We start from the raw sequence: 18,911 nt of genomic DNA, 5'->3' as shown, positions 1-18,911 counted from the left end.
AATTCCAGCTCAGAAAATTGACTGCAATCTAGTGGGATTGAGAGAAAAAAGATGATATACTTGTTCTGTGTTCTTGACATGAACTGCTCAATATATGCTCGTTACAGTAATAAAAAGTAGGTGCACGCTTCCGAAATGTCTAAGCCATAAGCTAACTATGTTCTGATGAATTCCTCGGCGAAAGCAGCGTCGTGTTTCTGATATGGACTTATCACAAATTATTTTTTGATATAAATACATAAAATAATCCAGAAATATTAAAAAAACTACTGTAAAGCAAAAAAGTAACAATTTTTTGAAAAACACACGGCTAAAACGTGCTTTTAAAAACCCCCGGCGGCTTATAACCACGATAACAGCTGTAAACTGAGGAACTCCTTATCTTACATTGGGCCTCGATATCTCGTGGGCCTTATTCTTTTATCTTAGCCTGTAGCCTTTTCAGCAGAGGTGCAGGCCCAGCAGCAACCTAAAATCCCACGACTCATTCTCTCTTCAAAACAAATACATCCTTGTTATAAGAAAATAAAATAAAATAAAAGGCAGAATTTTGCTTAAAGACTTGTTCTTCGTGTTCCCAGTTATAAGAGAGACAGTAAGAAATAAGAACAATTTCTCTCATCTTAAGAAACATTTAACGGGTTTGAAGCTATGACTTGCCTTACCATCGGCCAAACATTAAACATTAACGTGCATCTTTAGTATTCTGGTAATTTTTAAGATTATAATTTGAAAATTTTTTTTAAAAAAATTATAAATTATATTTCTTTTAATTAAGATTCTAAAAGACAATTTTAAGTGGGATTCATATAAAATTACTAACTAAATATTTTCAAAACTGTATTAATAATAAATTACAGTTTCAACCATAATTCATCACATTACTTAATGAGCAATGTATACAAGTGTTATTTTTTTATTTTACATGTATACGAGATAACATAAAATCAAGGGTATTATTTGTTTTTTATATTTAAGAGAGTACTAGTCGTTAGTCTTATGGCTACAATGATGATTTAATGAAGTTTTTCATTATATTTTGATAATAACACAAACATTAAATATTGATGTCATTAATTAAGTAGTATGTTATATGTCAATGATAAAACATTGATTTGATATAGTTTTGATGAATACATGCACATGTTCATGCATATAAATATGTTATATCATGATTTATGCCATGAAGTTTTTAAATATCATGCTATGATGCTTAATTGATTTAATAGGTCATGTCTATATACTATATTAAACATACTTGTGTGCCATTTCATTTTAATTGTTATATATATATAGCATAAATTGATACTTGTACAATGATTCAGATATATTTACAACATCTATGAAATCATCAAACAAGATATTTCTCAAAACGATTGGTTTGTTTCTAGAAAATTTCCAGAAACTCTTGAGGTTATTCGAAATAGTCTAACTGATTCTAAAAGGATTTGACCAATTCTAAAAACAGTCTCACCGATTCTCTAACAATCAGAAAACTATGTTTAACGACCAGTTTCATTTCTAAGCTTACAAATAACCCTTCCCTTGGCAAAAAAAAAAAATATGGAACTCTTAAAGTAAGAATCTAAGTATACTCTTTTTAAAAAACAACTTATAGCACTCTTGTTTCACTTGTAATCATAAGTATGAATCGACAAAAATCATCCAAAATAGTTTAATTGTTATCCCAATCAACTTTACTAAAAAGTATATAGTGGAAAGTGAGTGAAACTTTAAACACTTGGAAAAGACTCCTACAGAATAAATTGAGAGCGGTATAATACTTGTCCTTTAAGAAGTATTGGTGAAATGTTTTTGTAGTCTTTAGCCCACAAAAAAATTAGGGATAACAATTTGATTCTAAGCCCGCAAAAGATCGTGTAACGGTTTGGTGTCATCTGCTAAGAAAACCGGTGTGTGATAGTGAAACTCTTGAATGGAAGTTCAAGGAGAGGAGTAGATGATTTACTGGACCTCTATAAAACTTGATGCACTCTTTCTAAACTCTAACTCTTTAATTATCGTATTTATATGGTTTTTAGCTCCCGTATTAGATTGAATGTTTAGAAGTACATATCATTATATATAAAAAATTAAATTATAATTTTATCTTACCTATCTAATTCACCCCCTACACCATTTTTTCAGGGTGTTTATTTTTTATTTGACATGTACAAAAGATAACATAAAATGGAGGGCATTTTTTTTTATTTTATTTAAAGGGGTACTAGTGCACTGTATAAAAAAAAAGCCCCAGAAAATGATTTTGGAAGTGGATAGCACTTAAAGCTTGCCTCCGACTAGCGTTTGTTCGGTGGCTATATTCTCCTACTAATGTCGAGGACTGCTTCATTTTGATTGAGAAAAAGGCCAAGAAGAAGGAATAAACTAATGGAAAAAAGATTATTGGATATAATAGTGGGTAGCTACTACCCTACTTTATGCAGTCTATTGAGTGACTAAGGCCACTAAGCCCACCTTATCTTCCAAGTCTACAACTTGGATTAACCAACTAATCTTACCCGACTTACTTGAGGCTACAAATCGTTCTCTAATATTTGTTTTCTTGAAGAAAATAAATAAACAAATAATTTGAAGAAAAAAAATAAAAAAAATTCAGTGTGCCTCTTTCCCATGGTGGGCAGAAAGCTCTTCTATGGGTTGCGTCATTTTGATATCAAAACAAGACTATTATGAATTATCCTTCTATTAAATAAGATTATTGCATACAATATTTAATTTGAAATTTTGTTATTAAATGTTTTTTGATTCTTAAAAAAGCTTATAACTTCTTAAATAAACTTAAAAACCAACTTCAACAAATTAAAAATTCAAGAAATAAAAGAAGAAACAATGAAAGTCCCAAACAAAATAGAAAATCCAGAAATGAAAAGCAAAAAAAATAACGAAATTAGCTTAAATAATATCTTTTAAGTCTAAATTAAAGGTTTTTTTGGACTTTATCTAGTTATAGTAAGTTAATCTTTTTATAAAACTAGGCTTTTAAATTTTTTTTATTAAAGTTTAAAAACAACCAATAATTAATCTGATCGAAAGTTATAGATCTATTTCGTTAGGCTGATTGTTCTACACAAACTAGGTGTTTATTTTTTTTGGGTTTAGCCTCGTTTCATCTTTCCATGAATATAGCATGCAGGCTTGATTCCATGGAACAACTTTGAGCTTTGGATTTTTCCTGACAACTTTATCACTCAAGATCATGGCCTGATTCGGCCAATAACTTGAATAGATTGCATTGATTTCATGATCTTAACATTCACTCAAAGATTAACCTTTTTAACGACAAGAACACACAAGGGCTTGGACTGGTATTGCCCCGTTAATTACGATGATCACATCACATGAAACAAAAGTTGAACAAGTAGAAGACGACAGGCTACATAGCTTCTGGCTTATACCTCCGGTTCTATGTACTTAATCTAGAAAAAGCCGATGGCTTTTTACCCCAAGTCAGAACCGTTGAAACGTAGTCAATGATGTTAATGGCTTGCAGCCAAGGAACCATCTGTGATTCTCGATCACATACGCACATCTTTCTTAATCTTTTCATTAACTAAGATAATTTGCATTTGCCTGAGGAATTCAATTCTATCAGACTAATCATGAACCTGCATATATTTTATAGAAGCAGTGGTGAAAGGGGCTTTGCTGGCTAGAATCCCTTTTGGTGCTAATGATCATTAGATTCCCTCCATTAGATTTCTTGGGGCCACTGTTAGTCAGTCAGTAATGAACTGGGTTAAGAAGGGGTGGCGCAAAAAATTGAATCCGCCATAGTTGAGGGCAAGTTGACTCTTGGTGAAAGGTTGCAACTTTTCTTCTTTACAATCCTTGTTTCCTAACAAGGAAGGACTAGTTTATTCAGGTAATGGCCACTAGTGTCACATATGCATCATATGCAGGAACAATGTACTTGAAAATGGGTCTTCCATTTTCACGCCCGACTATATTGACTGGGAGATCATGCAAAGTCAGAAAGATATCAACCCAGCACTCATGAGTTCGAAGACCAGCGAGTCACCCTCCTGGATTACATGTTAGTGAAAAGCTAAGCTACAAGATCTACTTGGGATGATTTGGTTCCCAATCCTCCTCTGATAGAGAGTAGAGAAAGAAAAGAAAGGAAAAGGATGGGATGGTAGAAATGATAAAAAGGTGACCTTGCAGTTCACATAGAAACAACTAATTAAAACCTGCAACGCCATTAATTTCTCAACTCCATTATTTGCACCATTACATAATATTTACCTCATTTGGGAATGAGACCATGTAGTGGGCTGGCTTTACTTTTTTTTTTTATTAATGTAAATGTTCGTGTTATCTTGTATGTACCTCGACTAATTCCACGAGTTCTAAAATTAACGATCATGTAAGCCTTCAATAGCCCTGAGGGGACTCGAGCTCATGACCATTGGGAAGCAAATCCAAGACCTGACCAATTGAGCTACCCCTCATGGTTGTGGGCTGACTTTACTTAATAGGCTGTTTGGGGAACACAATGCAAACCGCGTTCTTTCAAATTTTATTTATTTTTTGTTAATTTATTTTATAAATTTCATGTTTTAATATTAATTTTTTTTTAAAATATAAAAAAACAATATTTTTACATGTTTTTTAAATAAAAAATACTTTTATAAAAATATTACAAAAACACACGCCAGTAAATAAGGTTGAATCATTCTTGTTTGTCCTTTAGTATTCATGATCCCACTCATTTCTTTACTGTTCTATATACATGGGAAAATGACATATCATTTTGCATCACTATAAAACTCAGCTTATTCATGGAGAATTCCAGTTGACTTTATTCTACAAGCATCTTTGAGTGAAAAAGAAAAAAAGAAAAGGAAAGCCTACGCAGCTCCAGTGAAAAATTATGAACTGTTCAAAGCATTTCATGAATCTTTTCGCTGTCAAATTAGGAAAGACAATGGTCACAAATTTACATCATGATTTAGATAAGTTGCAGTATTGACCCAGATGGAGTTTCTTAGGAAAGAAAGAGATGAGTGGTGAACAGACAGTCTTCTTTGAATCTCTGCTGGACATTTCGAACCAAGTTGTTCATAGGCCATTATTATTCATGTTGAACCCAAAAGATTACGAATTCAAAGCTTTAATTTATTCCACGCAAAAAAAATCAATTTAATGAATTCAATTAATATTAGAAATAAATTTTTAAAAATATTAATTTAATTTTTACAGTATCAAACGGTCATTTACTTTGATAAAAAAGAGAAAAAAAAATCAAAATGTAATCTAAACAGTGGCAAGGGAGAGAGTAAAGTATGACAAATGACAAGTAACCATAAAAGATAGAGATGTACACAGTAGAGTAAAACCATGATTATGCCTAATAAACTTGCTAGTGAAATAGGGTGAACTCTCTTGATATGCTTCCGACAAATAAAATCTTTAAGATCAAAGTAAGAACAACGGTAGGTGATTGTTTTGGATTATTGATCATGGGATGATTTTTTATTTTTTTGTATTTTTTCTGTTCATGATCAACAAATATATGGCCCCCAGCTCCAATCCCTAATAACTAGAACGACGTGAAAAAAGAAATAAATAAATAATAGAAAATGATTAGAAATCAATGGCAATAATAATCACTCATAGATCCCACTGTTAGAACACAAAATCATGGGATTCGGACAATGATGTTGAGCTGGTATGGCGCAGGAAACATTATTTCATGAATATGTCATGAGATCATTATAAACAATTAAAATCACAATGGAGCCGCCTGGACAAAATTGGATGAATGCTTCTTCTTCTTTTTTTCCTCTTTTTTTTTCCCTATAGATTGCTGGGGTTGATTTAGTGAAAGATTTAATAAATCGTGAATTTGTATAGTTTTTTTATATTTCACTATAAAAAGCTACTTTATACTTTTATTAAATCCAACTTGGTCTCGTGGATTGATATAGGATTCGGCCGAGGTGTCCTTAAACCCAGCATGATGTTAAAGGAAATCAATCCGACTTGGTCTCGTGGATTGATCTAGGATTCGACCGACTCGTCCTTCATCCCAACATGATGTTAAAGGAAATCAACCTGACTTGATCTCGCGGATTGATATAGGATTCGGCCGACTTGTCCTTAACCCCAACCTGATGTTAGAGGAAATCAATTTAGAGTTTATTGATGGGTCGACCGGATAAAAAACCCGGTTTGATTTCTTGTTATAATAAAAAAGAAACAGTAAATACAAGATCACTAAACTAGTTCTTCAACGAACAGTTGAGCAACAACAGGGGAGTGGTGGAATAAGAAGAAGAGCCCTCAATCAATCTGAGAATCGAAATTCAATCCCAATCTTTATTATTTTGTTGTTGAAACTCATACAAAGTGAATGGGGACACCGGCAAGGGAGGGGTGCGGTAGGTGTCACAACTTTTTTAGCAATAAAATGATTGTTGAAAAGGGCCATGAGAGGGGTAAGTTCATTGGGTTTAAAAAGGGTGATCGAGAGATGTATGGGGAGAGGAAAGAAAGAGAAGACCTTCCTCCAAAAACATGAAATTGTATAGAAAGATAAGAAGCATTTTCTTCACTTGGGCATCATTTTGTTGGCCATAAAATGACACTACCTAGAAAGTGTACTCATAGCATTACCCATTTTTGGTTGATCTTCCATCCATAAATATTACCCCTCAAAACCCTCCAAACTCTAATCTCCCCTGTGTGTGAAAAACAATGGCAGCAACCACTAAGGAGTAAGGAGAGGTTTGAAGTGCGCATCATGATGCGTAGGATAAGAGATGATGATGCCCTTGCGCACAGCACCAAGGCGTGAAACGACGCCTAGGTGTCATCGTTTTGCACCCTTTCTTTCTCCTGTCAAGAAAGCTAAAGTGAACAGGGTGGTGCGCCAAATAGCGGCTGCTGCTAGTTTTACTATATATATATATATAAAAAAATCTCAACACCAGAAAAGAAATACTAAAGCCTTTGAAGCCCCTCTCTCTCTCCCTCCCCTTTCTCTCTAGAATTTGTTTCCAAGAAAAGAAAAGAGTTATAAAAGGGGAAAGAAAAACTCTTTACACCTTTATATATCTTTGCAATGAAAAAGCTTTGAATTTCTTAACCTCATCAATTCTTATTTCTCCTAGCTTAAAAGATTCCAACTTTACTCTTTTTTTCAAGAATCTGAAACAAACCCTTGATTTCCCTGTTCCTTTTCTCTACTGTCTAGGATTCATTGGGATCAAATTCTGTGTGTGAAAATCAGAAAATCATTTTCCAATTCAGTGAGTGGTTTTTCAAAATTAAGGTCAGGATTTGAGTGTGATCCATGTCGTCCGATATAAGCTAGTCCATTTCTTCAAACTTCCCATTTTCATTTGGCTTGATTTTTGAGAGAGATTGAATTCTGTTTTACTAATTTCATGGCCAATTACACTGAATGTTGCTCTTTTGAAATCTTTGTTTCTGATCTTGAAAGTTTCGAGCTTTATTGCTTCTGCTGTTTCAACTTGTGAGCTTTCTAAGGGTTTCTATTTTTGCTGAATTGGGTGTTAGTGAGTGAAAAGAGGGTGGTGTATGAGTGAGGGAATGGGTAGAGATCGTCTGCTTTTGGCTACAGTAGGACCACCGATAAAAGCAAGAGCTGGGTTAAGGAGAAAACAGGCAGGAAGAGGATCTTACAGAGGAAGCTAGGTAAGGTGAAATTAGGGTTTTTGTTTTGAGGGTGAGGATTTTGTTTCACTAACAAAGTTGGGTTCTTGGTGGTGGAATTTGCACCGAGGAGCCTTTGAGTTAGGAATTTTGAGAGGGGAGGGGGAAGGATGGGGATGGGTACTGACTTGCATGATACTTTGAGGAGCCTCTGCTTCAATACTGATTGGAATTATGCTGTTTTTTGGAAGCTTAAACATCGTGCTCGCATGTATGTTACTTCGAATTTTGCTTCAATTTTGTTCCATTTTAGTTACCTGTAGTGATTGTGATTTTATGCAGTTAGTTTATAATTTAGTGATGTTTAGCATTTGTTTTTTATTGGTCACTTGTTTGAGGGGAGAGCTTATGAGTAAGATTGTTCCTTGAAACTCATTCTTTTTTTTTTTAAAAATATATTTAATAGGGTGTTAACTTGGGAAGATGGCTACTATGATAATTGTGAGCAACATGATGCTTTAGAGAACAAGTGCTTCAGGCAGACACAAGAAAATTTGCATGGTGGGCATTATCCACGTGACCCGCTTGGATTGGCTGTGGCAAAGATGTCTTACCATGTATACTCTCTCGGGGAAGGGTATGAGTTATTTCACTGATAGACTCTTTTCCTTTGTATTTTTAATTGTCAATGCTGTGTTAGTGGAGGTTTTATTCAAGCATGCTTCATTTTAGTTGCCCTCCTTTCAAATTCAGCATGCTTTATTTTTTATCCGCACGTAAACAATTAATAAAGCAAAATTTAATTTGGAAACGTTTGGTCTGTGACTTTTGAAATATTCCTGTGCATGTCGGCATGTTTGAGTTGGATTCATGCTTGGTTTTGCAGGATTGTTGGACAGGTGGCAGTCAGTGGAAAACATCAGTGGATCTTTGCAGATAAACATGTTACTAATTCCTTCTCATCATATGAGGTGAGGGTTATCCTTGAAATGAAATAGTAGATATGCTATTTTGTACATTCCCATTGGAAAATGAAACAATGTCTTTTCACTTAAGCATCATTCTTTTGGTTTAATATCTCTCTGTTATCAAATCTTACTCTTATTCTTTTTTTTTTTTTTGTGGGTGGGATTTTCAGTTCTCTGATGGCTGGCAAAGTCAGTTTTCTGCTGGGATCAGGGTATGCTTGCGTTATTTTTCTTTTTATGTTTTATTGTTCGTAATGACATAGGATGAAAGGCTTTGCGGGGACTGAATAACAATATAACTTCATCTAATTTCTTTGTCACATTGCTAGTTTTATGGTTCTTGTCTGTAAGCAAGACTCCAGGGACAGGATACTGAATCCACTGCTTTAAATATTTCCATATTGACCATAAAAAGTGATCACTAAACTAATATTACATCATATGCGTGAATGAGATATACTCTGATGGATTGTTTGGCCTTGTTCACTCATGAGTCATGATTGCCTGGCTCATTTTGTTGAGATTGATATAAGTGGACACAACCTGTAATTTCTATTGAATTCTGACCTGGTAATGTTAGATATAATTGAGGTTTTCTTGTCCTATGGTGACTGTGGATTGATTTCTATATGCTGAATATTTGGGTTTCCAGCACTTGTGTTTTTGCTTCCTTGCTGATGTTGTTATATTAATGAGATTGCTTTATATTAATGGGATTGTTTTTGTTGTTCTCCACAGACCATTGTTGTTGTGGCTGTTGTTCCGTATGGAGTTGTACAGCTTGGCTCTTTGAATAAAGTAAGAGAATTTCTGATTAACTTGTTATTCACTATCGAGCACATGCATGTTTATTGATTACTTGAACTAAATTGATGTTAGCAGTGTTTTCTATGAGATCCATTGAAATATACAATGTAATTCTGCCCTGGTTGAGATCCTCATTTTTAGATTCTACTAGGCTGTTGGAAGCAGTCACAATCAGAGTCATAGGATGACATATGTAATTGTTTTGCAGAGACCAAGGGGTGGCATTTATTTTCTGTTCAAGGTTTTCTCAAGATAAAAAATCAACAGAGGGTCTAGTTATGACTCGATCGCCCAATAATGCCCAGGCTAATATTTGTCAAAGTTGTAGCAAGAGATGCTCTTGGGATTATCAAATTTGATTTATGTACTCAAGACCTCTCTCCCATGCCCCTAATATTTGATTTGGAGCATGACTGCCCCACCCAAAAATTAATGCACCCATTAGCCTGAGCTGCTTGCATTCCAGTTTAACACTCCCCTAAGACATGGGGATGCCCACAAACCATGCTAGCTAGCCATGTGTAACTGGCTCTGTTACTACTTGTAATGTCATAAGCTCATCATCCAAAATTACTAGCTTGCACTCTTAATTGACATTGGACTTGGGGTGTGTTACATTTAAAAATATCTTGCAAAATTTAGTTTCTTGAAGTTATTTTCATCATCACATGGTTGATGTAATTGCATGCTAATGTGTTAAATTCTGCTCCAATTTTTATAATTTTTTCATATACAAATCATTGCCATCTAAATTTGCTTTTCTATTCACATTTGGGTTGAGCAGGTTAGTGAGGATGTGAATTTGGTGACACATATTAAAGATGTCTTTTTTGCCCTTCAAGATTCCACCGTCTCACATGTTACTAGTCCATCACAACATGGTATGAAGAACGCATTATGTCTGGTAACTCTCTCTCTCTCTCTCTCTCTCTCTCTCTGTGGGTGTGGGTGTGTGTCTGTCTCTCTGTGTGTGTGCGTGTGTGCATGTGGATAGGTGTGTGCGCACTCACTTCTTGAAGTAGAACTGTCTCAACAGATTGAATGTAAGAGGTTTTGGTAATACTAAAACGCTCCCTTTCTCAGCCAGATTTACCTATTTGGCTTCAAGGTTTTCCTGATGGTTTATGCAGTTATAAATGAAGATACAAAGAAAGAACCAAATGACTTGTTGCCTGTGTTGTATTATTGACAAAAACAAAGTTATATCTCTTCTTACATTTCTTCTCTTCCTGGTATTCATCAGAAAACAGCAGCTGAATTGAAAAATAAACAAGAAGTGCTTGAAATACCAACACCAACAAATGATGAAAGCATCGATTTACTTAATCTGAAATCAAATGCCTCCTATTTGGATCACCGGAGTCAACTAGGGATGAATATAATTAGTGATCGGATGTTTGGAGGGGAGACTAGTGTCTGGAAAGATCTAGGTCGGGGATCAGAGCACAATACGACAATGCATTCAAATAGTTTTATGAGGGAGAATGTTAGTCTATCTGATCTTGTACTTCCAAATGAAAAGCTTGGAGCTGATCTTGCAGGCTTCCCTGCAGACCTCTTTGACTCTACCATTTGTGATAGAGATAAGTCAGATAGCATTAATCTTCGTCCAAATGTGGTGTTGAATGCACCTGAATCTTCAGACATAACATTCAAAAGGGATTTGGAGAAGAAACTGGACCACCCAGCTGAATCAACTCACTTCAACTCCTCGGACACATTTTTTAAGTTCTCTGCTGGCTGCGAGTTGCTTGAAGCGCTAGGACCATCTTTCTTGAACAGGTGTATGCCCTTTGATTATCAAACAGGGAAGAGTGAAGCTGGAAATATTTTTGAGATGCCAGAGGGGATGAGTAGTAGCCAGATGACATTTGACTTTGGCTCAGAGAATCTTTTAGAAGCAGTAGTAGGCAATGTTTGCCATAGTGGCAGTGATGTTAAAAGTGAGAAATCAGGTTGTAAATCAGTGCAGTCTCTGTTAACAGCTGAGAAATTGCCTGAGCCCTCTATCCAGACTAAGCATATCATGAATTCAGCAGGTTATTCAATTAATCAGTCCTCTGTTGTTGAAGAGGATGTACATAATTTATCTAACTCAACAGAAGTGTGTGGTGGAATGTCTTCCAAAGGATTTTCATCAACTTGTCCAAGTACCTATAGTGAGCAGTTGGATAAGCGTTCAGAATCAGCTAAGAACAGCAAAAAAAGGGCTAAACCTGGTGAAAATTGCAGGCCTCGGCCAAGGGACAGACAACTGATCCAAGATCGCATCAAGGAGCTGAGAGAGCTTGTGCCCAATGGATCAAAGGTAACTTTTCCATGGTCTAGCTTAATTTTTGACAGTTTAGTAGTCACATTTCCTATTCAGGAAAATCTTTTGCATGACATGTTCTGAATATTTTGTTATAAATTGTGCAGTGCAGTATAGATTCGTTGCTGGAGCGCACAATCAAGCACATGCTCTTTCTAGAAAACATTACAAAGCATGCTGACAAGCTCAATAAATGTGCAGAACCGAAGGTAGGGGCTGACATATGTTCCCTGCAAGGGCCCTGTTTCTGTTTATGTGCTCAGCGACTTGCTTTACTCATGGAAATTTAAAATTCTCAATCCTCCATTCATGTTTGCTTTCTGTAAGGAATTTACACCAATAAATGCAAATTTGTAAATTCTGTTATTCTATCTATCAGTTGATAGTATAATTATGGTTCACTGTTGAGTACCATGCTTCAGTCTGGAGTCTTTGTTGCCTGGTGTTTTTTATCAACTTAATGTTTAATAATCAGCAACTTGAACTATACAATTTCATGGGGAGAGCATATCATGTTATTCTGTTCTATTATTGTTTTACTGCTTACATGTATCTGAATGGCTGAATTTGCAGATGCATCAGAAGGGAACAGATGCCTCCAATTATGAACAGGGTTCGAGCTGGGCAGTGGAAGTGGGAGGCCATCTAAAGGTCTCATCAATAATAGTAGAAAATCTAAACAAAAATGGACAGATGCTTGTAGAGGTAAATACATGCTGGATCTGTAAATTTCAAGCTAGGTCCATTATTATTTCAGGCTTGCAGCCATGTATTTGTCATTGGTTTTGTTTATTTCTGAATATTTAGAAGTATTCATTTGATCCATGCAGATGTTATGCGAGGAATGCAGTCATTTTCTTGAGATAGCAGAGGCTATCAGAAGTTTAGGTCTGACAATATTGAAAGGAATTACAGAAGTGCAGGGTGAGAAGACATGGATATGTTTCGTGGTTGAGGTATGTTTGAATCTTCTGGATGAATTATCTGTTACAAGGGGAACAATGATTTCTTTCAGTACATCTGAATTATATATCAAAGCGATGAGTTCTAACATTTATAGATCTGAGCCTTCTCTATCCAACAGACTGCAGTGTTGTTTATTTTTTTGTTTTTTAATCAGTTTTGCATTTTGAATCATTCAGGGGCAGAACAACAAAATTATGCATAGAATGGATATCCTATGGTCACTCGTGCAAATATTGCAGCCCAAGACAACAAACTAATCAAGAACAAAGGCTGGTCAGCTCTTGCAGCTTGTTGTATTGCTTCTGTGTAAAATAGTGAGTGATTTGTGATCTTTGATTGACATTTTTTTTTTGCATGTGTTTCGATTCCCATTTGTATCTCCACTATCAAAAATGAATAGTGGGGAGAAGGAAAAAGAAAGCTATTATTTCTGGAAGAGCCTTGTTGAGAATTTGTGGGTTTTCTTATTTCCAGTGCACACAAACCTATTATTTGTTTGCAAATTCCGTCGTGTAATAATTTATGTGGTGAGTGTTTAATCTCTCGTTCTTTCCTAGTCTCAGCCATCTCATTCTTTAATCGTCAAAACATTTGAAAATTTTGCTGTAGTCATTGTATTGCCGTAAAAGAGCTTGTTAAAAGGAGTAGACAACAGATAAATGAACAGACTAATTGATGTTAATAACGCTATGGTGATTGTATAACTTTATAGATGGATTTGCTCTGGTCATATAATAATTTGGAGCAACTCTGCTGAATGGTGGATGTGCCAACGTACAAGTTCCTCCTCCCAATCAAAATATTACAGATGGATCTAGTTTCCAAGCCCTTTTCTTCTATGGAAATTGTGAAGCAACCAGCAGTGCTTATGCTCGTTTAAAATGCGGTTGGGCGGGCTTTCCATCTGATCCTTTGGACTTGTAGTCATCCATAAATTCAGCAAATTGAATTTTACTGTACTTGGTCTGCTTGTCAGATAGAAGCTCCTTAATCGCCTTTTCTGGTTTATATTTAGCCGGTCTACTTGGATAGAGAAAACATGGAAGTGATGCCCGGGCTCCTACCCCTCCAACCTGTACTCTCTGCTCCACACTTTTGAATTTCTCATTGCTGATAATCTTCGTGAACAAATGAGCTAAAAATCATTAAAAAGATAGGAGATCCTACATGAGCACGTTTTCTTGTAGGGTTGATCATTTTTGTTTAACCACAAATTTATCCTGCGCTGTGAATTTGCCGCATACTATGATCACCACTGCATACTCCGTTCAAATGAAGGCTACAATTATTTTTCTGGGAGAAGAAAATAATGGAAGAACTAAGTTTGTCACGAGTGATGTGTTTCATTTTGAGCTTTTAGGTTTTAAGTGCATTTTATAATACAAGTGAGGATTGTCTGGACTAATATCCAGATGATGCCATTCCTACTTGTCAGAGTGTTGTATCTTTGATCTGACTCAGACGGAGATATTGCTCTAACTATTCATAACGATTAGAGAAATTAAATTTACCTGCATCATGCCTCCCATATTGACTGCAAGAGCTCCATGTATAGGGGAACGTCAATCCATTCATTTTGATCAGCAACAACTTGAAGGTCACCCATGTTGTCTTGCAGGAGTAGTCAAGAAAGACGGGCTCGAATGCTTAGGTGTGCCTCGTGTCAAGATCGGCTCAGGGGAAGCTGGTAATAGTGGCACACCAAGGATTGAGTTTCCATGCATCTATGCTTGAAAGGTAGTGTCTTTAGGCAGTCTGAACTTGTGTTTGATACAGTCACTAACTGCCTCCTTGCAAAACAAAATTAAATACATCACAAATCTTAGTGTTTGGCTATTTTCATTTATTTTATGTTTCCATCGTGGTCTCTTCAACCTAAATTGTTTCTGTTTTTTTCTGTATCTATCTTCTATGTTCTGAAAGATTAACCAAACACTTTGTGTTTTGATACCTAGTTCAGAGTTAAGAAAACTATAGAAGAAAAAAAGAGCAGTTTGTTTAGAGGCAGTAGCATTGACTTTACAAGTGATAAATCAGTGAAGCCTCTATAATCGACAGCTGAGAGAACCGGAGCTTTCCAGCCAAACCAAGCACAGTGTCCTCGGCTGTATATTTTACTTGTCGAGGGAGGACTCGTGTAACTGCTAGAAATTAACAGAAGAGAATGGTGGAATGTTTCCAACTAATCTACAAAAGGATTTTCATGAACTTGTCCAAGCAAGTGTAGTGAACAGTAGTTGGATAAGCAATAAAAATCAGCTAAAAACTAAAGGTCTTCATAGGATCTAGGTTTTTTAGACGTAAATGGCTTCTATTATGTTCATTACAGAGAAGATGGATTAAATTTTCATGAAATTGAGAATTTGCGGCAAGCATGGACAAGGGGTCTCATGCCAATTTAAAACGAGAAAGGTTTGAGCTGCCATCTAAAGCCCTGGACCTGACATATTCAGCTACATTAGTTTCCCTATATATTGGCCCTTATGGTTTGGAATTATAATTTGCAGTGCTTGGATAGAAAAGACGTGCAACTGATGGCTGGGATCCAACTTGTCCGACAACAACCACACTTTTGAACCTGTCATTGCTGATAAGCTACAAAATGCAGGAAACAACATTAAGGTCGTAATTGTTCCACAATATTCAAGAGCTCCTCCCTGCTGAGGGGGATATCTACCCATTGATTTTGAACGCGAAATTGGAGGCCACCCTTGAAGTCTTGCAGGCCTATAGTCAGAAAACATGGGTCTGAATGCATGGGTGTGCCCAACATCAAGTCTGGCTAGGGACAAATTGGGTAATAGTGGCACAACAGAATCTCTGTTTCCATGAATTCTATGCTGAATTGCCTCTGATATTAGTTCAGATAGTGGCTTCCTCATTTTGATCGTCTGTCTGATGTAATCACTCACTTCTTTTCTGCAAGACAATTTAAATCAACCCAACAAAAATCTCTTAAAGAATTGAATTTAATATAGATACACAGTTTGTATAAGATATACCTGAATATTTCAGGAAACACTAGATGATTCAGATTACATTCTTCGCAGTTGAATGCTACTGTATCTCTCCAGCAAGCTGGTCCTCTGTTCACTAGGAGATCTCCATTGGAGTAGAGCCTCACTGGGCACTGACGGTCATGCGTGTATAGCTCCATCTTCAGATCCTGCGGTTACTGGTGGAATCTTTTCACACTGGCTAACATCTGATCCAATTTTTTGATTGAAAATTTGAAAAAAAAAAAAAAACCATGTTTCTGATGCTTTTCGAATCTCATTCTCTACCTCCAGTCTTGGACCGCTTTCAAGACCTTCAAAGTCTATTACTGGGATCTGAAGGCCGGTAATAATGCTAGTCAGCTCGGATGATGGATTTTGCACATTCTCTGGTGGATGGACAAAAAACCTGGTGATTTTTTTGTCACACCAGCTTCAACTAGTCCTTGTAACACCGGCTTTTGTTTCGCTAAATGCCTTCACTTCCTTAGCCCTATCGTAGCTGGGCCAATGATCGTCAGGTTATGAATTCACAGCATTAGGAAACACAGCTTCCATTCTGGCAACAATATTGGGTTGTGAATACCAGCGAGAACCGAGCCGAGAGGCTTCTAAATAGAGCACTTAGGACCTAGTGGGTGTTCAAGAATAAAGGAAGAAAAATTATGAAGGAGCTATTAGACAGTCCAGAGGCAAAGATATCAATCTGTGTGCCAACTTTTCTTGACCTTTCACTAACGACTTGTTCTTGAGATAGAGCAACACATGTAGGCTGTAGCATGAGCAAATATATCATTGATTTCCTCCACCTGTTAGACCTATACAGAAAGCATCTTTCGCTTGTATATTTGGTGGCCTGTCCTTGTTAATTAGAACGAGTTTTACTGTTCAAGGGTTGAGAGTTGAATTTTTCTCGTCAGAAACAAAACAAGACATCCTGACCCAACAATTGAATCAAGAAGGAGCTAGGAATTTTTATTGGGTTGAGGTTAGTCTGATGTTCTCCTTTCACATTCTGGAAAATAAGCGTGGAAATCAAAACCTGAAAAATGCCCACAACCTGAGCATTAAAACAATCTTCCAAAAACTTCAGCTCAAGCTAGCTAGCTTGCCCAGCCTGATATTACTGACATTCAAATGATGAACCACATGTGCAAAACAAACAAGTAAACAATTCCATTCCCTTCTGCAGGGTCATCATCCTGATGGCACATGACTCCTAAATTTGAACAGGACAGACTGGGGAAAGATAAATATTACGGAAGAAGACCTTATGGTGGCATTTGATATGAGAAGTGTTGGGTGTTTTATATCCTGAGATTTAAGATTCCAAACAATTTTGTGTTTGGTTTGTCTAGAATCTCAAATTTCTGGGAATGCGAGCGAGAAATATGATGTTAATTTGGTTTATATTTAGTAATCTCACTTATAATGCAGGAAGGTTGCATTCCTGGTGAGAAAGCTACATGGCTATCGGAGAATCCTGATGGCAAACTTCGCCATGATCTTTTCAAGTTGATCTCAAAAAACGAAGCATTCTATACCCTTTTCCGTTCCCATTTTACAGCATTTCAGAGATTTACAAGTCAAACATATGCTCTGCAACAAGTCTTACAGATGCTTACATCTAGTGAAGCCCTTTTCATTAAATATAATATCATAGTGCTAACCTAATTATTGCAGACAAATTAATATTATTAAGGATTCAGGATAGATTTCTGAGCTGTTGCGACAAGACATGTATGGACTATGAAAAGTTGACAGTTGAGGAAAATTTTGTTTACACTTTAAAGAAAACGACAGAGTTGACAATAATCGATGATCGTATGATGCGATGGGTAAAGAAAGATAATATACTAGTTGTCGTAACATCCAAGGAATCAGAGATAAAATATTTTTATCTTCACCAGTTGATCTAATGAATGTGTGAAAATTTTGGTTTGATATTTTTTAAAATATATATATATATATATATATATATATATATTAAAATATATTTTTAAAAATAATTTTTTCTTATAGATATCGGTATATCAGAATCATCGAAAAATATTAAAAAAATATTAATTTTAATATTTTTTAAGTTAAACACATTTTTATAATCCATCTAAATATAATTTCAAACACAAAAACAAATTGTGCTGAAAAATACATAACATACAAAAACTATATATAAGAAAAGAATTGGAATGAAATATTCTTAAAAGAGAGAAAGAGGTATTTCATCAAAATAATGGTAACTTAATATCATGAAAGAAGAGTTATTGATTGTTTTTTAAAGTGCTTTTCACTTAGAAATATATCAAAATAATATTTTTTTTTATTTTTAAAAATTATTTTTGTTATCAGCGTATCAAAATGATTTAAAACACCAAAAAAATATTAATTTAAAACAAAGAAATTTTTTTTTCAAAAGTGCTTTTAAAATGTAAAAACAAACAGAATCAAAGAAACCTTGTTAAAAGAACTAACTATCACTTAGATTCAAGATTTAGATGGAATTAATCACGTTCCAAATGGCATTTCATAAAAAAATAATTTTTTTATTTAAAATTAATTTTTTTTATGTTTTGAATAATTATGATATACTAATGTCAAAAATAATTTTTAAAAATAAAAAAAATATTATTTTAATATATTTTTGAGCAAAAAATACTTTGAAAAACAACTACTATCACATTATCATACACCACCTTAACAAATATCTATAAAACTTGATTTACAATTAACTAAACTGAACTATTTTTCAAGATTTTTAGATAATTTTGATTAGAAAATAAAAAAAAATTAAGTTGGTTTGGTTTTGATTATCTATTTTAAAAACAAAAAAAAAATCCATTATAAACTAAAGACCTCGTCAATCAAAGTCTACGTCTGTAAAAAATAATCCAACTAAAAGGTTTTGTATTAAATTAAACTTATTTTGTTTTTAAAAATTAAAACCTAACCTAACCAATGTGGTTATTTTAATATATTTTTTTAAAAAATAGTTTGAGATTTATACTAAACCATTGAATCGAAGGTATTTAAAAAAAGATATTTTTTACTTAAAAATAATTTAAAATAATTTTTTAAATTTCACTACATTAAAATTATATAAAAAAATATGAGTTTAATATATTTTTTTTAAAGTAAAGCGCGCGCGCACTGCCAAATATCAATCATCCTTTTGGTCAAACTGGAGACTACACGATAGAAAATACCCATAAAATGAGGTAA

General features: G+C 34.9%; 2 protein-coding genes across 6 annotated transcripts; one reads left to right on the top strand and one right to left on the bottom strand.

The window, feature by feature from the left end:
• Positions 1-6,521: 6,521 nt before the first annotated feature.
• On the top strand, positions 6,522-13,252 carry LOC18099667 (transcription factor bHLH155). 5 transcript variants are annotated; one of them, XM_006383636.3, is made up of 11 exons: positions 6,522-7,915; positions 8,111-8,281; positions 8,531-8,615; positions 8,783-8,824; positions 9,351-9,410; positions 10,204-10,323; positions 10,663-11,727; positions 11,838-11,939; positions 12,304-12,435; positions 12,561-12,686; positions 12,873-13,252. In XM_006383636.3, exons 1-11 carry the CDS (start codon positions 7,815-7,817, stop codon positions 12,951-12,953), a joined length of 2,085 nt encoding a protein of 694 aa, XP_006383698.3. In that variant the 5' UTR covers positions 6,522-7,814; the 3' UTR covers positions 12,954-13,252. The 5 variants fall into 5 exon arrangements, with proteins under 5 accessions (XP_006383698.3, XP_024456962.2, XP_024456961.2 ...); XM_024601194.2 differs by lacking the exon at positions 8,111-8,281 and having other exon boundaries at positions 6,781-7,915; XM_024601193.2 differs by lacking the exon at positions 8,783-8,824 and having other exon boundaries at positions 6,781-7,915.
• Positions 13,253-15,119: 1,867 nt separating this feature from the next.
• On the bottom strand, positions 15,120-17,392 carry LOC7476903 (uncharacterized). Its single transcript, XM_024601835.2, has 2 exons — positions 15,699-17,392; positions 15,120-15,615 (listed from the first exon to the last, which is right to left on the bottom strand). Exons 1-2 carry the CDS (start codon positions 15,851-15,853, stop codon positions 15,150-15,152), a joined length of 621 nt encoding a protein of 206 aa, XP_024457603.2. The 5' UTR covers positions 15,854-17,392; the 3' UTR covers positions 15,120-15,149.
• Positions 17,393-18,911: the final 1,519 nt, after the last annotated feature.

This window comes from Populus trichocarpa, chromosome 5 (genome assembly GCF_000002775.5).
Source record: "Populus trichocarpa isolate Nisqually-1 chromosome 5, P.trichocarpa_v4.1, whole genome shotgun sequence".
NCBI lineage: Eukaryota > Viridiplantae > Streptophyta > Magnoliopsida > Malpighiales > Salicaceae > Populus > Populus trichocarpa.
Note: the sequence above shows the minus strand (reverse complement) of the source record. Positions and strands in the feature narration are given on the sequence as shown.

Bases quoted from the DNA above. Each gene is read 5' to 3' on its own strand.
- LOC18099667 (XM_006383636.3), top strand. From the start codon at position 7,815: ATGGGGATGGGTACTGACTTGCATGATACTTTGAGGAGCCTCTGCTTC. The intron at 8,616-8,782 runs GTGAGGGTTATC...TGGGATTTTCAG, and splicing joins ATTCCTTCTCATCATATGAG to TTCTCTGATGGCTGGCAAAG. The intron at 12,687-12,872 runs GTATGTTTGAAT...TGAATCATTCAG, and splicing joins GGATATGTTTCGTGGTTGAG to GGGCAGAACAACAAAATTAT.
- LOC7476903 (XM_024601835.2), bottom strand. From the start codon at position 15,853: ATGGAGCTATACACGCATGACCGTCAGTGCCCAGTGAGGCTCTACTCC. The intron at 15,616-15,698 runs GTATATCTTATA...ATTGTCTTGCAG, and splicing joins GTGTTTCCTGAAATATTCAG to AAAAGAAGTGAGTGATTACA.